Genomic DNA, 19,524 nt, shown 5'->3' with positions numbered 1-19,524 from the left:
ATGTCATGCAACTCTTTGCCAAGATTCCAACTTTCTTCCATGCAACAGATATGAAGATCTATATGGAAACCTAGCTAAGTCTTAAACATAAAGTAATATTTTAAAAATATATCAGGGGTGCCTGGGTGGTGCAGTTGGTTAAGCGTCCAACTCTTGGTTTTAGCTCAGGTCCTGATCTCAGGGTTGTAAGATGGAGCCCCGCATCGGGCCCTGCGCTTGGCGCAGTCTGCTTAGAACGCTCTCCCTCTTCCTCTCCCCTCCCCCTACTCTCTCTCTAAAATAAGTAAAACCTTTAAAAATATGTCGTTATGTCACTTCTCTACTCAAGACTCTCCAATGCCATCACATTTTACTCAAGAGTTTTTATAAAAGCCAGTCCTTACAATAACCTTTAAGGTCCTAGTGCTCTGCGTCTCTGCATCCTGCCTCGTTACTTCGATTCTATCACCTCCTTCAAGTCTTTGAGTAAACGTCACCTTCTTAATGAAGCTTACACTATTTAAAAATGCAATTTCCACCACGACCCCTCACTCCCTTATGGAACTACAGAGTAATAGAACCATATCCTCAGGATCACAAGAGCACTGTCCTGAGAACCAAAAGATCTGGCCATATCAGTTAAACTGCTAGTATATATACTATTCCTATCCTAGACCCTTATCCCACTCCACAACCATACACTGATGCTAAGGCAGAGCAGCTGTAACTGAAAAGACAAGGCATTTCATGACTTCTGCTTATAACTTGAAAAAAAATATCATTTGGTAGTGCTGCTCTGACATGTGACGATGTGAGGCTGAACTTCTACCAAGACCAACTTAACCTACTGCTTGAAACTCATGAAATTTTCATTATGCTATTATTAAAAAAAACAGGATTCAGGAGTAGTACTGAAATTATACTGTGCTTTGTTATTTAAAGGTTGCATGTCTTAGACAAATTGGAAATGGTTTGTAAAAACAAGGCAGGTTAGTGATTGTACTTATGCTATATGCTTACTGCTTTTTCATTTATTAATTTAATTCAGATACAGACAATATAGGAAAAGTTTCGTCATTTATTAAAAAGTTAAACATAAACTTATAAATCACCCAGCAATTCTACTCTAAAGTATCTTCCCAAGAAAAATGAAAACATGTCCACACAAAGACTTGTATTTGAATGTCCATAGAAGAAATATTCGTAACAGCCAACAAAATCAAATAGCCACATAATAGTATACTACTTATAACAATAAGGGGGACAAGCTAAGGATAACATGCAACATTGCTACACCTCAAAAACATTAAGTAAAAAAGTAAGGCAATAAGATTACATAATTGCATTTACATGAAACTTCTAGAAAAGACAAAACCATAGAAACAATAAGTTTAGTAAATGCCTGGGGCTGAAAGTAAGAATAGTGATAAACTGCAAACAAATACAAGAGAACTTTGTGAAAGGACAGTAGTGTTCTAAAACTATATTGTGGTGGTTATAACTAAATAAATGTATTAAAAACCATCAAGGGACACCTGGGTGGCTCAGTCGGTTTAAGCGTCTACTGTGAGTTCAGGTCATAATCCCAGGGTCCTTGGATACAGCCCCTCCTCCCCCTCCCCCTCAGCGGGGAGTCTGCTTCTCCCTCTCCCTCTGCTCCTCTCCCCCGCCTTCCCCACCGCCCTGCTCAAGTTCTCTCAAATAAATAAAATCTTTAAAAACAAAAAAACAAAAAAACATCAAACTTGTATACTTACCAAGGGCAAATTTTAGAATATGTGCATTACACCACAATAAAGCTGTTTAAAAGGCAGGGGAGGGTTGTTAAGAAACATGTAAAACAGAAGAGGTCAAATGTATGTTTAATCAGAGTTCCAGAAGGAGAAAAGGGAAAGAATGGGCAAAGGCAATGTTTAAAGAGATGATAAGAATTTCCCAGATCGACAAAAAACACCTATCTGCAGATTCTGAGAACCCAACATGACAATAAAGAAAAAAACCTTAAAATACAGTTAATTTAGAATAAGTCAGAGGTAGAATATTCCAGAAGTGATCTTCTATTACAGTTACAAGTTCATAAAACGCCTTGAGGCATATGTTTTCAAATGCAAACTCCCTGAAGACAGTGGTTGCTTTATTGTGTTTGGGTACTCTCTACACCCAACATGGGGATCCAACCCCAAGATCAAGAGTCATGTGCTTTTCCGGCTGAGCCAAGCCAGGCACCCCAGATAGTGGTTGTTTATAATCTGCTTTGTATAACAAATGAAGGTCAAAGGAGGACAAATGGGGGGGGGTCTTCCTAGGCTCAAAAAGAGATAAAGACTCCCCCCCCAAAGAAGACTCCCATGATACCAAAGGCTACACTTGGCATGGTCTCTTAGAAAAAGATTAGGATCACAAATTGCCAACAAGGCAGCATCAACTATTCCACTTTGGTGGGAGTCCCTAGATAAACCATGCAGCAGACAGCTTAAGTGCAAGATGATAAGATACACAATGAGTAGGTACAGGATCTGCCCTTGTCTCATAAACCTCAAAAGCCAGTTATCTCTTGTAACAACCTCATAGATTCCAAGGTCCCCCACAAGGGAAATGCCCAGTTTCAGGAGTCACTGCACAAAGGAAAACCCAAAGCTATGACTCCTCTATTACTAGATATAGTTTCCCAATCCTAATTTACCCATATGTCACATAAAAGATGCTGCCTAAAAACACAGTTGACATTGCATCTTTGTAAACCCTTTGCCCAAAGTACAAATAATAAGAGATAACTTTAAGTGGTAGATACAGTGTGTTGGTCAGGCACTGTTCTAAATGTTTTATATGTATTAAGTCATCTTATGCTCACAGTAATCCTATGAACCGGGTACTATTAGTATCCCCACATTATAGAGGCAGAGACTAGTTAGACATAGAAGTTAGGGAATTGTCCAAAGTCACACAGCTAACAGTTTGCCCTGACTCCAAAGCCTCTACAGTCTTTTTTTTTAATTTTATTTTATTATGTTATTGTTAATCACCATACATTACATCATTAGTTTTTGATGTAGTGTTCCATGACTGACTTTTTTTTTTTTTTTTTTTAAAGATTTTATTTATTTGACAGAGAGAGACACAGCGAGAGAGGGAACACAAGCAGGGGGAGTGGGAGAGGGAGAAGCAGGCTTCCCACCAAGCAAGGAGCCCAATGTGGGACTCGATCCCAGGACCCTGGGATCATGACCTGAGCCGAAGGCAGACGCTTAACGACTGAGCCACCCAGGCGCCCCATGACTGACTTTTTAAGAGAAATTTAAGGTAAGTATTTGAAGACCACTTGACAATATGCTTTAAATAAGCCATTGAGTAGAAATACATTAATAACTTTAAAAGGGGAATTCCTATGTGCTTGTTCTGTATATAATTTTCTGAACATGGAAAAAAAACCAGAAGCGCTAACATACTTCTAAAAGGTATTGTTTTTTGGTTTTTGTTTTTCAAAGTCCCAACATGAGCGTTCTTCCTCACTTCTGTGCAGCCATGTAGTTAAGAGTTGAGGCTTTTGACTTAGGGTGTCAGGTTCAAATCCCTGCTCTGCTGCTTACGTTCTTTGTGACCCCAGGCAAGTTCCAAAATTCTCTGATCTTCAGATTCCTTATCTGTTCTTCCTTTCTTTACCTCTTCTGCTGGGCTGGCAGTCAGCTGCAGAGCCAAGCTCCACTTTCAGCTTCAGGTCTAGCTGGCTTAAGGGAGCTCCAAGTATGTCTCATTTTCTTTCTGGGACCAGTGGCTAGTGAAAGCATGTCCTTCTCATGGTGTCTTTCAGTTCTGTCTCTCCCTAAAAGGTATTGTTGATTACTAACTACTGCTAACTAGTATTAGCTTTCTCCCTATTCTGCTCCTTAGCTGCAGCCTGCCTGAAGCAACTCTAGCTACAGTTGTTCAAACAGGGTTGGGGTAGGGATGGAGGAATTAGATCAACAGATTTCAAAATGACTGCTCTACAGCAATGAACTAATGGCCCAGTTAAGTCTAAAGTTTGCAAAACTTTGGATATGTATTCATTGAAATACTCCTAAAAATGAATCACAGGTATATATACCTTTCATACCTTATGTCTTTCTACTAAATATAAATAAAAATATTTTCACAGACATTTAATTTAGGAGTTAGTTATATATGGAAAAAAATGAATCCCAAGTAGCATCTAACATAAAAATAATCAGAGCTCTTGTTAGGAAGATTAGTGTGGAAGAGAGACAAGTAAAAGTAAACCAGAGCCAACAGTATTTGGGGGAGGGGCAATGGGCTCCTGGACTAGTAAAGGAATGGATACAAGAGATAATTTCCAAATCCTTTAGTTTAGCATGATGTCTTTAAAAAAAAAAAAAAAAAAAAAAGAACAAAAAAACTACAGAATGTATTAATACAGTCCTGGTTTCTAATTCTTTCTTCAAATTTACCTCTATCATTATTTTTCAACAACATGCACAATTTACCTGGTCCCAAATGAACACCTCTCCCATTAAACTGATGCTTCCTTCAATGTCCTACTAGAGAGGTATGGCTATACTCTAAATGGGGGATCAACAAAGAGTGTTGGTAAATGTTTTAAGGCTTTTTGGACCACATACACTCTCTGTCACGTATTCTTTATTTTGTTTTTTAACCCTTAAAAAAATGTAAGAATGATTCTTAACTCAAAGTCATAAAAAACAGGCCTTGGCCAGATTTGGTCCACATGACATGGTACATCAACCCATGCTCTGAATCCCATAAAACCATGGATCTTTCATGTCCCTACTGAGTCAATTCAATCCAACAAGCATGTGCCAAGCTCTTCAGATTCTTCTACACGGTTTCTTCAACACTTAATATACCTCTACCCACTTCTACCATCCCAGCAGATTGTTGTATTAAGATCTGCTTTTCAATGATGGGGAAAAAAAGGGTAGGGCTAAAGAATTTTAGATGTTCACTAACAGTTATTTTTCCTGCAGGAATTTCAATAGAAAAAGCATTTAAGGGGCGCCTGGGTGGCTCAGTCACTTAAGCGTTCGACTCTTGATTCTAGCTCAGGTCTGATCCTCAGGGTCATGAGATTGAGCCCCTCATCAGGCTCTGCGCTGCCCCTACCCCCCAGCCAAAAGCATATAAATAAATTATATATATAACCATAAAACCTAAATACCAGTGAACAAAAAAATCTAGTACTTTGAGTACATATACCTAGCTTTTTTCCAGAAACAATGGTCTTTTCCAATCACCATCAACCTAAGACACTTTAGTCACTTTAGGTATTCATTTTTTGAGTATTTTGATAAAATATATAACTACTAAAAACAGGAATGCTGTTGGGATTTCAGGACCTAGTACAAATCTTGCTCACAAATTAGTTTCATTCTACCATTCTTGTTCTAAACAGCCAGTACTATCCCTTCACAACCTCAACTCTTCCATAGTAGTTTCTAACTGGCAAATCCATCCAAAACTTTAGTGAAACGGCTTGCTAAGTCACTTAAATTGTATCACTCTTAATGCTCACAAATTTTCACCAAATTTTGTGCCTGCACATCAGCATGTTTCAAGACTATCTCTTACAGCTTCCTCTACCTTAAATATTCACCAATTTTGTTTATTTCAAGGGCTAACTGCCTTTCACTTTGTGTAGCTGTCAAATGTAAATATATTCTCCCCACACAACAGCATTCTTGTTCATGGCCCTCATTTATTACATTAGAGATCAGCTTCACACACCTGAGAGTCACATACCCCAGGTGACGGTTATAAATCCTTTCCAATGAGAGGTTTCTGCATTTTTTTAAATTCTGAGTTTCTGCTCTGCCATCAGATACCCAATGAAATGTGCCTTGGATTCTAAACACATATATAAATTCCTAATTTTATACTTCTCTTCTTTTTTTTGCTCGGCTGCATTACTGAGTTTTACCAAGAGGTGGCACACTATAAACACAAACCTGAAAATTCCTAAACTTAAATGTTTTAGGTAAAGTAAAAACTAACTACAAACAGAATGTTAGCACTAGAAAGAAATCTTTTTTTAAAGATTTTATTTAGGGGCACCTGGGTGGCTCAGTCGTTAAGCAGCTGCCTTCAGCTCAGGTCACGGTCCCAGGGTCCTGGGATCAAGCCCCGCATTGGGCTCCCTGCTCCCTGGGAAGTCTGCCTCTCCCTCTCCCCCTCCCCCGCTTGTGTTCCTGCTCTTGCTATCTCTCTGTCAAATAGATAAATAAAAAAAATCTTAAAAAAAAAATAAAAGTAAAGATTTTATTTATTTAGAGAGAGGGAGGGAGAGAGAGAACAAACGGGTGGGAGGGGGAGAGGGAAAGGGAGAGAGAGAATCTTAAGCAGGCTCCACACCCAGCACAGAGCCTAACAAGGGGCCAATCTCAAGACCCTGAAATCATGACCTGAACCAAAATCAAGAGTCCGATGCTAACGGAGTGAGCCACCCAGGCGCCCCAGCCCTAGAAAGAAACTTAAAGATTAATTCTGTGATCTCCAGTGGTTAAAGAACAGAAATTCTGGAGTCAGAGTAACCTGAGTTAGAACTCTAGCTTGGTTGTTTACTATCCATGCAACCTTAAGCAAGTTTCTGACCTTTTGACCTAATAACAATACCTACCTTATAATACTGCTCTAAAGATAAAATGATCCATGCAAGGTGTTTCAGCACAATGCATGACACACTGTCAAATCTCAACAATTTTTTTAATGCTTCAAAATTCCGTAAGTTATAAATTCTTTGTCTTTCAGCAATAAGGGGCACATATATTATGAATAAACCTTCTAACATTTTACTCTCTCCATAAGTTAGTACCAGCATATCCTTCCTGCCTAGATGCTAATGGCAAAATTTGGGGGAAAAAATTAAAGATTGCTTTAAAAATTCTACTTCAAGATAAGTGGAAATCAGTCTACTTTTACAACTAAAGACTCTATGATTCTACATATTAATATTAGAAAGGAGCTGCCAGCTATGTTAGTTCTAGTAGACTAACCCTCTTACAAATAACAACCATGTATCTGGACAAAATAAAAACAAAAAACAACTAACGGGCTGAAACTGACTGGAGTCTACACTTAAAATTAAATAATAGCACTGAATGAGCTTCCCATTTTTTAAGGCTTTTTGCCTGATAACAAGCCCTGCTGCTCCACACTACTGAACAGCTAAAACTCCCAACAGAAATCCCACAGTCTTACTGGCTTAAAAAAACACAATACCAAGTCCCAAAGTGACAATAGCAGCTAGAAAGAGATGGGAAAAGGCCTTCAAAGGAGAAAGTCACATAAAGCCTATCCTAAATACTGCATATTAACTATGCTCAAATCTCTAGCAGACCTATAACGTATGTGCATATGGGGCAGACTCCAAGCAGCTCAGTTAAGAATAAAATAACTGAACAGACACTTTTGCTACCCACAAGGAGATAGAGTATGGAATTTGAGTACAGTCAAGTAAATCAACTCTCAGTCTGCTCGGAACCGCCATAACAAATACCATAAGCTAGGTGGCTTAAACAACCCAAATTCATTTTTTCACAGTTAAAGAAACTGTAATTCAAGATCAATGTGTCAACAGGGTCAGTGTCTGGGTAAAAGCTCTCTCCTTGGGTTGCAGATAGCGGTCTTCTCACTGTGTCTTCACATGGTGGAGAGAGCAAGCTCTCTGGTGGTTCTTATAAGGGCCCTACTTGGGTGCCTGGATGGCTCAGTTGTTAAGCGTCTGCCTTCGGCTCAGGTCATGGTCCCAGGGTCCTGGGATCGAGCCCCCATCGGGCTCCCTGCTCTGCGGGGAGCCTGCTTCTCCCTCTCCCACACCCCCTGCTTGTGTTCCTGCTCTCGCTGTGTCTCTGTCAAATAAATAAATAAAATCTTTAAAAAAAAAAAAAAGGGGCCCTACCCCCATGACCCCATCTAACCCTAATTATTCCCAAAGACCCCATCTCCAAGTACCATTACATTGGGGGTTAGGGTTTCAACAAAGAATTCAGGGGAACATAAACACTGAGTTCCTAACAACTACCTTAAGAAGAATCAAGAACACTATAACAGAACTCAGAATCTATAAGGTAACATTCACAGTGTCTATGATACAATTCAAATTTACTAGACTTAAGAAGACAGGAAAGGGGCACCTGGGTGGCTCAGTCAGTTAAGCATCTGCCTTCGGCTCAGGTCATGATCCTAGAGTCCTGGGATCAAGCCCCGCATTGGGCTCCCTCCTCAGCGGAGGGCCTGCTTCTCCCTCTGCCCCTCACCCTGCTCGTGCTCTCTCTCTCAAATCAATAAATAGAAAGAAAAGAAAGAAAGAAAGAAAGAAAGAAAGAAAGAAAGAAAGAAAGAAAGGAAGGAAGGAAGGAAGGAAGGAAGGAAGGAAGGAAGGAAGGAAGGAAGGAAGGAAGGAAGGAAAGAAAGAAAGAAAAGAAAGAAAGAAAGAAAGAAAGAAAGAAAGAAAGAAAGAAAGAAAGAAAGAAAGAAAATAAACAGGAAAATGTGACCCATACTCAAAAGGAAAAAAAAAAAATCAAAAAGGAGTTTGCATATTAATAAAATGCATATACTTAAAAAATTAAATGACAAGCGCTGTGAATTGTGCAAGACTGTTGAATCTCAGATCTGTATCTCTGAAACAAATAAAGCAATATATGTTAAGGGAAAAAAAAAAAGAAGAAGATAGCAGGAGGGGAAGAATGAAGGGGGGAAATCGGAGGGGGAGACGAACCATGAGAGACAATGGACTCTGAAAAACAAACTGAGGGTTCAAGAGGGGAGGGGGGCGGGAGGATGGGTCAGCCTGGTGATGGGTATTAAAGAGGGCACATTCTGCATGGAGCACTGGGTGTTATGCACAAACAATGAATCATGGAACACTCCATCAAAAACTAATGATGTAATGTATGGTGATTAACATAATAAAAAATTTTTTCAAAAAATTAAATGACAGGGGCGCCTGGGTGGTGCAGTCAGGTAAGTGTCTAACTCTTGGTTTCAGCTCAGGTTGTGATCTCAGGGTTGTGAGACTGAGCCCCACATCAGGCTCCATGCTCAGCGTGGAGTCTGCTTGAGACCCTTGCTCCCTCTCCCTCTGCTCCCTGCAAATAAATAAAAAATTTTTAAAAATTAAATGACACTATAGACCTAGAAATTTCAAGTTATGTGAAAAATTTGTACAGAAGCCAATATGCCTGCCAACAATGGCACAGGCAGTGACATAGAAAAATTAAGGCTAGCCCAAAGCAAAATGTTGAAATAGGCTGGCACTCTGACTTCCTCTACCAGAGCCCAACTCATTTGACCTTCTGGCACTCTTATAGGTCCTTTAGAGTTTTGTTCTTTCTCTTAATTGACTGCCAACTACTTAACTAATAATTGGGAATTGTTGATAATTAGTGAACCCTCTAAGAGGGTCTTAAAGACACTACTGAAAAGCCTGAGTGGAAATAACAAATAGTTGGTCAAATTTTATATATTAAAAAATTAAACTGAATCAAATTCATACCATAACTATGTCTGTAAAGAGAGTCCTACTACATCCAACCTTATTTTCTGTTTTGCTTTCCTGGCAACTTCATGGAGATTGCTACCCTTGTTGTTTAACGGCCCAATACTGCTCTAGATTTGTGGGCTAGAAAATGCTTGATAAAGAAAAGTATGAGCAGTTGCCATCATGCCATACCTTGGAGTCTAAGATATTAAATAACTGAAGTCGACAAACAGAACAATGGCATAAATCGCTTTGAAATGGAAACTTACCTTTAAGGAAACTTGGCATATGATGGAGAGCGATACAAATCAGGAGAAAATATGAACTATTACTCTGTGGTATATGAACTACCACACTAAATCCAAAAATGAATACTAGATGGATTAGAGTCCAATGTGTAAAGCAAAACTTTAAAAATTCTACAAAAAATGGGGTGGCTCAGTCGGTTAAGCATGTGCCATGATCCCAGGGTCCTGGGATAGAGCCCCACATCAGGCTCCCTGCTCAGTGGGAAGTCTGCTTCTCCCTCTCCCTCTGCCCCTCCCTCCTGCTTGTGCTCTCTCTCAAAAAAATAAAATCTTTAAAAAAATAAAATATAAAATAAAATTTCTACAAAAAAAACCAGAATAACTTTATGACCCCAGAAAAAAAAAGGCATATGCTATAAAGAAAACAGTGATGGGACGCCTGCTGACTCAGTTGGGGTTGTGAGTTCAAGCTCCACATTGGGTGTGGAAATTACCAAAATAAAACTTAAAAAAACAAGAAAATACTGATAAATTATTACACTAAATTAAAAACCAATTACATCAACAATCTAAAAATAAGTAAATAGCCTAACATTAACCAAGTGAAAAATTAAAAAGCTACAGGCTGGAGAAGATATTTGTAGCTCATAAACCGCCCCCCCTCCAAAAGTATTCAGGATACCTAAAGAATTTCTACAAGTAAATAAATAAGAAAAAGATACCAATAGAAAACCAAGCAAAGATTATAAATAGGCAATTCACGAGAGGAGGGAACCACTGCCAGAAACCCATAACCTGAAATACTCAATGGTCAGTGGCATGCAAATTAAAACAATGAGGAACTATTACATATTCATGAGTCTGGCAAAATAAAAGAACCCAATCAATGAGTGTGGCAAAGATATTGAAAGAACTGGGAACTCACATATACTTTATAGGGAATATAAACCATACTACTTCGGTCAACACTTCGGCAATATCTATAAAATTGAAGATGCATCTATCCTATGATTTACAATTCAACTTCTAGATATATGCATCCTAGAAAAATTCTCACACTTGTACATAAGATGATACATAATACTGCATCATTATATGTAAAAAACTGGAAATAAACTGCCCAATAACAGTAAAATGGATAACAGTATATTCATATAATGGAATAATATACAGCAGTTAGAAGAGGCGAACTAAAAAGCTGCTATGAGCATGCATGGCAAGGCTGTCTTGCAGAGAAGCAGAATGTTAACTTTGAATGGAAATAAAGACAAAGAAAAATAAAAATAAAAGGGGTAAACTAGACCTTACATGTACTATTAAGATGAATAAATCTCCAAAACCTAATGTTGATTTAAAAAAAAACAACAAAGTCCACTAAAAGTCCATATATATAAAACTTAAAAATATCAAAAACTTACAAAACTAAATATATGTTATATATTCTCTCTATATAGACATAGATATGTGTGTGTATATATGTGTGTGTGTGTATATATATATATGGATTTGTGACAATACTACAAAAGCATGCAAAGGAACAACAGGATGATAGTTATGTCTGCAGAAATGGAAAGTAGAATGAGATTTTGATGGAGTACATGGAAGGTTTCAATTTTATCTATAATATTTTATTTCTCAAGCTGTGTGGCAGGAACATGGATGCCTATTATATTACAATCACTCTCATCTATCTGAATTCCAAAACAAAATACAATTACTAAAGAATTCAAATTATATAAATTTATCTTAAAATTAGTTATATACCTGCAGTCAAATAGTACAATTTAAATTCTTCACTTTTATTCCTGGCTCCTTGTAAACCTAAAAAAATATTTTTCCCAAAGCAACAGAATCTGTTGAATTAAATGGATCCATCACATTAATCTAATTCAGTGATGACTGATATGTTTTCAGATGATGCCACAAAAGCTAATCTGAAAAAGAGAAATCTAAAGAAAATATTAGGACATTCTCTATTACAAAACTGCAGCCTTCATATTGTGAGTAAACCATATCAAGCTATTCTCTATCCCTGAGTAGTATGATACTCTGTTGATAACATTTGTTATTAGGTTTTTAGAGTTTTTATTCAAGAGTTCTACCCATCACAGAAATCTGTTTAGTTTAATTAATAACTTTTCCAACTACTAGTGATCCCCTCTGACTAGTAAGTCTCTGTACTCTGTCAAAATACAACATATACAACTGAAATGTGAATAATCTATCCAAAAGTTATTACAAAGAAATTTGGCAATAAAGGAAATTCTAAGTTTTACAGCATTTGAAGAAAAAAATATGGTAAAATAATTTTTTTTAAGGTAACACATTTAAATGACCTTAACTTTTTACTTAACATAACACCGGCCATCTTAGATTTCACAAATATACATGCCTCTGAGTATTAAGGTCCTTCTTCAAGTGCCTAATTTAATGAGTCAATATCTACTCCACCACTTATTGGCCTTAAGACCTTTGGTGAGCGATTCTGCCTCTCTGTTCCTTACATAAATAATGGAGGAAAAAAACAATGCCTACTTCATAGAATTTTGAGCGTAATAATATACAATGATATATGTAAAGCATTTACAACAATGACCACAACTAAATGCTAATACATGTTAGCTGATATTGTGAAAATCTGTCTAAAGCCTATTACACACTTTTCTTAATCAAGAGTACCTTCTGGGTATTAGGTATTGTATATTATACCCTTGAAGACAAGGAAGACTAATGGTTCACATACTAAAGGGTGATATACAGCCCTATCTTTCCAGTCTAGTTAATATTTCCTCAGTCTTATAGTAATAGTCTGCTTCTCAGATAACTTTCCTTCTATTCATTCCCAACATACTACCAAATTGTCAGAGGAAAATGGGTAACTAAACTTACTAAATTTCACTTTGTACATTATTTTTCAAACAGTGAACTCTGGGCTCAAGGTTGCTATATTCCCCAAATGGCATGACTCAAAAGTTTTTTTCTTTCCATGAGGAGCTGGGTTTCCACAAGTTGTGGTTTCCAGCAGTCTGGTAGCTAAATAGTTGAGGTGTTAAGTTATTAACATGTTTTCATGATGCAAGGAGGGACAAATAGTGTTTCACAAACTCCAATACTAGTATTGCTCCTGAGATCAAATAGAAGAAAGATTATCATCTGCTTTTTACAGAGAGGATAAGAGTAGTGCTCATAAAAGAGTATGATTTGGGGGCACCTGGGTGGGTCAGTCCATGATCCCAGGGTCCTGGAATTGAGTCCTGCATCAGGCTCCCTGCTCAGCAGGGAGTCTGCTTCTCCCTCTGCCCCTCCGCTCTGCTTGTGTGCCCTCTCTCTCTCTCTCAAAATAAGTAAATAAAATCTTAAAAAAAAAAAAAGGTGTGATTTGGCAAAGATGCTTATGTGAAGAGCCAGGTCTACCAACTTCAAAAAAATTGCTTACCTCCATGCACTGGAATTTCAACAAGGTTCTAAAATCTTTAAATGGTCAAGAAACTAAACACACATTCCCCCAAAAGATCCAGAGTAATTTTCCAAATCTAAGATGAACTGAACCAAAGGATCAACAAAATGACTGAAAGTACTAGCTTAACTCAAATTTGAACCAATCATTTTTTATAAAGATAAACAAGAAGAGGTCCAATTTTCCAAGTCAAACATTTCATTCATATTCAAACTAATCTAATAATTGCAAAGCTCCTTCTAAAAGTGACATATATCTAAGTTATTTTATATCAACTCACATAAGTAACTCAGTTCAAATCCCCACAGATAGCCAAATAATACTCACTCTAAACTAATCTGAACTATTCTGAATTTGGGTACCTCTAGGTACCAAGCTTAAAACAGGCACTTAATGGCCTGGATGGCTCAGTCATTTAAGCGTGTGACTCTTGATTTCGGCTCAGGTCATGATCTAATAGTTGTGGGATCCAGCCCCATGCAGGCCTCCGCACTCAGCAGGGAGTCTGCTTGAGATTCTCTCCCTTTCCCTCTGCTCCTGCCCCCAACTCACGCACTCGTGCTCTTGCTCTCTCTCTCAAAAATAAATCTTTAAAACAAAACAAAACAAAATTGGCACTTAAGGAGCAGTCACTTAAAAAAAAAAAAGACTAAAATTTAATCATATACTGAAAGGTTCCTCCAAAAAATAAGGGAAGGGGCACCTGGGTGGCTCAGTCAAACATCTGACTCCTGACTTCTGCTCAGGTCATGATCTCAGGGTCATGAGGTCAAGCCCCAGGTGGGCTCCACACAGGGTGTGCAGCCTGCTTGAGATTCTCTCTCCCTCTCACCCTGCCCCTCCCCTACTCTCTCTAAATAAAATAAAATAAAATAAAATAAAATAAAATAAAATAAAATAAAAATAAGGGGAAAGAAAAACCTAGAATGAAATAACAGATCAATAGCAATAATCATCAATGGCTACTACTAAAACTATTATGTAAGTGTCTGACCAAGAACTCTACAAATGAAAGATCAGGCAGCTAAAAACAGCAAACCCACTGGTCAATCTTAACATCAAAAAAAAAGAAAAAAGAAAAGAAAAACAACCAGAAAGCATGTGCTTCTTAATGTGATGCAATACAAGATATGCAGCACGACCTGTGAAGTACTCTTGCCAAAATATCATACTACAATCTGATCAAGTCTTTAGATTAACCACAGGAAACAGAGGAGAAACAAGTTACATCACACTGTATGGATACATCCAACAAAATCCAAACTGTGGGAAATTCTACAGGGCAAATGATCTGGATTTTTCTCATTAAATAAATGATAAGTAATAAGACAAAAAAAAAAAAAAAGAGGGGTTACTAGACACTGAAAGACTTATTTATCAACCAGATGCTGTATGGAATTCTTTGGATGCTGATTTAAATAAACCAAATGAAGAAAAACATGAAACAATCAGGGAAATATGCTGAATATTTAATAATATTAAAGAATTACTAATTTTTCAGATGTGCTAATAGTAATGTGGGTGTGTTAAGAATCCTTATCTTTTTAGAGAGATACACAATGAACTATTTATAAATGAAATATGTCTGAGGTTTGCTTTTAAATTATCCATTTGAGGGGGAATGGGAGGAGTAATAGAAGACACAAAATACATATTTCAAACCGTCAAAACTGGTCATGGATGTATGGTGATTCACTTTCCTATTATATTTCTTTATGTATGAAATCTCCCATATTAGAATATTAAAGAGAATACCAGAGCACTAGACCAAAAATATCTGATTGGTGGAACTCTCAAACTTTTGCAATTCCTTGCGCCTCAACAAACCTTCATTTAAAACTCAAAACCAGGGGGCGCCTGGGTGGCTCAGTCGTTAAGCATCTGCCTTCGGCTCAGGTCATGATCCCAGGGTCCTGGGATCAAGCCCCGCATCGGGCTCCCTGCTCTGCTGGAAGCCTGCTTCTCCCTCTCCCACTCCCCCTGCTTGTGTTCCCTCTCTGTGTCTCTCTGTCATAAAAAAAAATTAAAAAAACAAAAAACAAAAAAACCTCAAAACCAGGGGCACCTGGGTGGCTCAGTTGGTTAAGCGACTGCCTTCGGCTCCGGTCATGATCCCTGGGTCCTGGGATTGAGCTCTGGGCCCCACACCAGGCTCCCTGCTTGGCCCTCTCCCTCTGCTGCTCCCCCTGCTTGTGCTCTCCTGCTCGCTCTCTCTCTCTCAAATAAATAAAATCTTTAAAAAATAATAAAATAAAAATAAAAACCAAAAATGTACATTTTAAGTACTGCCTTTAAGAATTACATTTGCACATATTTTTTAAAGATTTTATTTATTTATTCATCAGAGAGAGAAAGGAGAGACAGCACAAGCAGGGGGAATGGCAGGCAGAGGGAGAAGCAGGCTCCCCGCTGAGCAAGGAGCACGAGGAAGGACTGGATCCCAGGACCTGAGCTAAGGCAGCCCTTAACCAGCTGAGCCACCCAGGCGTCCCTACACTTGCATATTTTAAGTAATGACTTCAACTACGAAATGCTTTCATTTTATGTCTGGTTCTTATTACTGACATTTGCCAACACACACAAACACTTTACTCCACAGAAGTAACCAAGTAACCAAGTTCTGAATATTCTAAATCCTAAACATCTCAATCTGTCCTCCTCCTACTACTTCTTTGTTTTAAGCCCTTGACACTTGGTCAGAGTCTTGCTATAGCCTCCTCCTTATGGGTCTCTCTTTTCAATTTAAACACACACCATTCATCCTCCATATTGTTTTCTTAAGAGGATCCCCAACATCTCCAGTATGAAATCGAAACTTCTTTGTATGACATACATTGCCCTCAGAAATACGGTCCTTGGAGCACCTGGGTGGCTCAGTCAGTTGAGCGTTCAACTCTCGGTGTCAGCTCAGGTCATGATCTTGGGGTCCTGAGATCAAGCCCTGCATCAGGCTCTGTGCTCAGTGGGGGAGTTTGTTTGAGATTCTCTCCCTCTGCCCTCTGCCCCCTACCCCTGCTCGTGCATGCTCTCAAATAAATAAATCTTAAAAAAAAAAAAAATCTGGTATTTGTCTTTCTCTATAACACTCTCACCAGTACCCCATATCATCCCATACTCCACTCATTCCTAACTGCATAAAGTATATATACAGTAGTTCCCAGAATAAACTAAGGATGCTCTTTGTCTTCTAAAGTTCAGTTCCCTTGGACTAAAACCACCAACTCAATGCCCCTTCTACTTCCAGGTTAATTCCAATTCCTACTGACTCTAAGACTCACTTCTACTATCAGCTTTTGTGCAAACCCACCCAGACTTTCCTTTCTCCCCTTGATTACCCCATATTTTCAAAATAATCTATGTAATAGTATCACACCATCCTTCTGGCTTTATCTGTATTGCCTTCAAAACTATTAAGTACCACAGTGTTTGCAATACAGTAGACACTAAATGTTTTATGATGTATGCATCTTCCATTAACAACAACTAGATCTTTTATAAATAACTGGAATGTAAACTGTTTGAAAGCAGAAAACTTGTCTAACATGTATTTGCCACTCCAGTGCCTATCACAGTGCTTAGAATATATTGAACACTGGGACGCCTGGGTGGCTCAGTTGGTTAACTGTCTGCCTTGGGCTCAGGTCATGATCCCAGGGTCCTGGAATGGGGTCCCGCATCGGGCTCCTTGCTCAGCGGGGAGCCTGCTTCTCCATCTGTCTGCTGCTCCCCCTGCTTGTGCGCTCTCTCTGACAAATAAATAAAATCTTAAAAAAAAAAAAAAAGAATATATTAAACACTAAATAAGTGATTACCAAATGAATAAGACAAATATTTCTGTAGCCATGGTAGACAATTTTGTACAAAATTTGATTCCACTCCAGGTTTTAAACTTGTGTTTTTGGTATCTTGGTTTGTTTTTGTTTTTTTTTTTTTTGGTTGGTTGACTGAGCTGGAGGAGGGACAGAGAGGGAGGGAGACAGACTCCCTGCTGAGTGGGGAGCCTGACATGGGGCTCGATCCCAGGACTCTGAGCCAAAACCAAGAGTCAGAATGCTTAACCAACTGAGCCACCCAGGTGCGCCCCAGAAGCAAATACTTTAAATAATAGTTTACAATAAGAACTATGCAGCGTAGATACAACATACTTCGGTGAACTTTTGCGTGACAGTGTTGATCTAAAATTTGAGAAGGCTCAACAAATTATCATTATTGGACAACTTCAGTTTTCAGTTTTCACTATAATTTAATTGAAAACTGTAAAGGAAAAAAAATCACACAACAGCAGTCAGGACTCAAGCAACGTAAAAAATAAAATCAGACCCTCAATTTCAAATTTTACAGTGAGAATTTCTCCCTGTAGAATCAAGAGGATTGTTAGCACGTACAATCAATCAACACTGAGTTCTTATTATGTGCCACAGACAGTGCACAACTTAAGTATACAAATATATGGGGGCTGGGGGGGGGGACATCTGCTATAAAAAAATGGACATAAATGGAAAGACAGCAGAAACAGGAGAAATTCAGACCACATCTCAATTTTTGAAGGTTAGGTTTCAAAACATGTATGTAGCAAGACATTAAGAGGCTGAATTTAAGAAGAGTATCTGAGGTAAGACTAAGCAATTACAGACTTTCACTAGAAAGTCATTAGAAACAAAGTTGGTTTGAAGATGATGAATCATCTTGATTCCCATTTTCTAAGGTATCTAAAAATGTTTTTCAAAATAGTGAAATGGTGTGTTCAGATTTATGCTATTTACCATAAAAAAAAACCTATACACATAACTGAAGAGTCAGTATTAACGGTTTGCTTTTTCCATTAAAAAGGCACTATCGTTCAACTTTCCCTCCCAAAATAGATTCTCTTAAAACCCACTTAAGTAATAAATTTAAAAATCTGGTGTCGGTAACCCTTCTTTTAAAATTAAGGAAAAAAATAAAATGACGCTTTTATTGACTTTACATTACCATATAAAGTGGAAAATAGTGTAAGGTGCACTATTTATTCGTAGTATAACTATATTCGTGGTTTCGCTTTTGTATGGCACTTGAATTAACTTCTGAGAAAAGTAAACCTGCCAGACTCCAGCAGAGGGAGAGATGTTTGCATGAAACCTATCAAGAGTTCAAGCACTGACCAGAAAAACACTTCGCTCTTCAAGTCCCTGATCTAAATTACTTTCTTTTTAAGAAACCTTCAAATTTGATTCCTCGCCTTAACAACAACAACAAAAAGCTCCATCAAAAGCTGCAATGCACCGAATCCCTCTCGCCACTCCACACTGTAGGTTTAAAACCCTTCTCTAGGGCAACGGATGAGGAAGTGAAGTTCGACATAAATCCAGGTAACACATCGCCTCGGTACCTATAGCAGCGCCCCCAACAAAAATCCTTAATTCTTGCTAAAGAAAACTGGAAACCAGATCTACCATCAATATCGTCAAATCCCTCCTGTTTGGCTCCAAAAGGAAAACGTACCTGTGGAGTATCCACTGCGCAAGCAAACGAGGCACAGCTCCAATCCCGTGTCCTCTATCCCTTTTTTGTTCCCTCCCAGCCCTCCTTCCCTTTCCAAGCAGAACTTGAGCAGAGCATTTGGCTCCCTTATCTGCCAGCAACTGGCGCCAGGAGGAAGGCGCTCCCGGGAGATGCGGGGCTTGGAGGCTGAGCGCTGCGTCTGGCGCGCTGCGGCCGCTCGGCTCTTGCAGGTACTGCCTGGCTCGCGCCTCTGCCGCCTCGAGGGGCCCTCGCTGGAGCCAGGTCCCTGCTCTGGGGATTCCCGCGGCGAGCTGCCGTGCCAGATTTGCTACCTGCTTCCTGCCCCTCACCCCCGAACGAACTGCACTCCCGTCCCGCCGGGGCAAGTCCGGAAGCATCAAGGCAATTCCGGGCTCCTTCGCCCCAGGAAGCAGGGCTCCGGACGCACACTTGCCAGTCAGGTCCTCCCCCTTCCCTGCCAGCAACCCCCCAGGGCCATTCCCCTGCCGGGGCCTGCGTGGGTCCAGTACCATTCTCCTCACGGGGCGGACTCCGGAAGGGCAGCAACTCCACCTCCTCCTCCTCCGCGGCCTGCAGCCATCTATCGGGAAGCGTCTCCGAAGGCGGCAGCAGAGGCCGCCGGACAAGGACAGCCCAGGGAAACCTTCTCAGAAGTAACTCAGCTCCGGCGCTAGCAGCAGAAGCTGAGTCTTTCATAATTGTGCGACCAACTCCTCCCGGTGACTGGCCACAGGGACGCGCCCGCGCCCGCCTCCGCCGGCGACGGGGCTGGAGACAGACCACGTGAGGGGCGCGTCGTGTGCGTCGCCGCCCGCGGGCTGGGTCACGTGAAGGGCGCGCGCTCC

General features: G+C 39.4%; 1 protein-coding gene across 3 annotated transcripts in view; it reads right to left on the bottom strand.

Annotated features, from left to right (window-relative positions):
• The window catches only part of TRPM7 (transient receptor potential cation channel subfamily M member 7), a 117,325-nt gene extending 98,003 nt beyond the window's left edge, over nucleotides 1-19,322 (bottom strand). For all 3 annotated transcript variants that reach the window (XM_078079348.1, XM_078079349.1, XM_078079350.1), the window contains exon 1: nucleotides 19,189-19,322. In XM_078079348.1, coding sequence (XP_077935474.1) covers nucleotides 19,189-19,191 — 3 coding nt within the window. In that variant the 5' untranslated portion in view covers nucleotides 19,192-19,322. The remainder of the gene's footprint in view (nucleotides 1-19,188) is intronic.
• Between the last annotated feature and the right edge of the window lie 202 nt (nucleotides 19,323-19,524).

This window comes from Halichoerus grypus, chromosome 8 (genome assembly GCF_964656455.1).
Source record: "Halichoerus grypus chromosome 8, mHalGry1.hap1.1, whole genome shotgun sequence".
NCBI lineage: Eukaryota > Metazoa > Chordata > Mammalia > Carnivora > Phocidae > Halichoerus > Halichoerus grypus.
The sequence above is the reverse complement of the archived record's forward strand: the minus strand, read 5'-3'. Positions and strand labels throughout refer to the sequence as shown.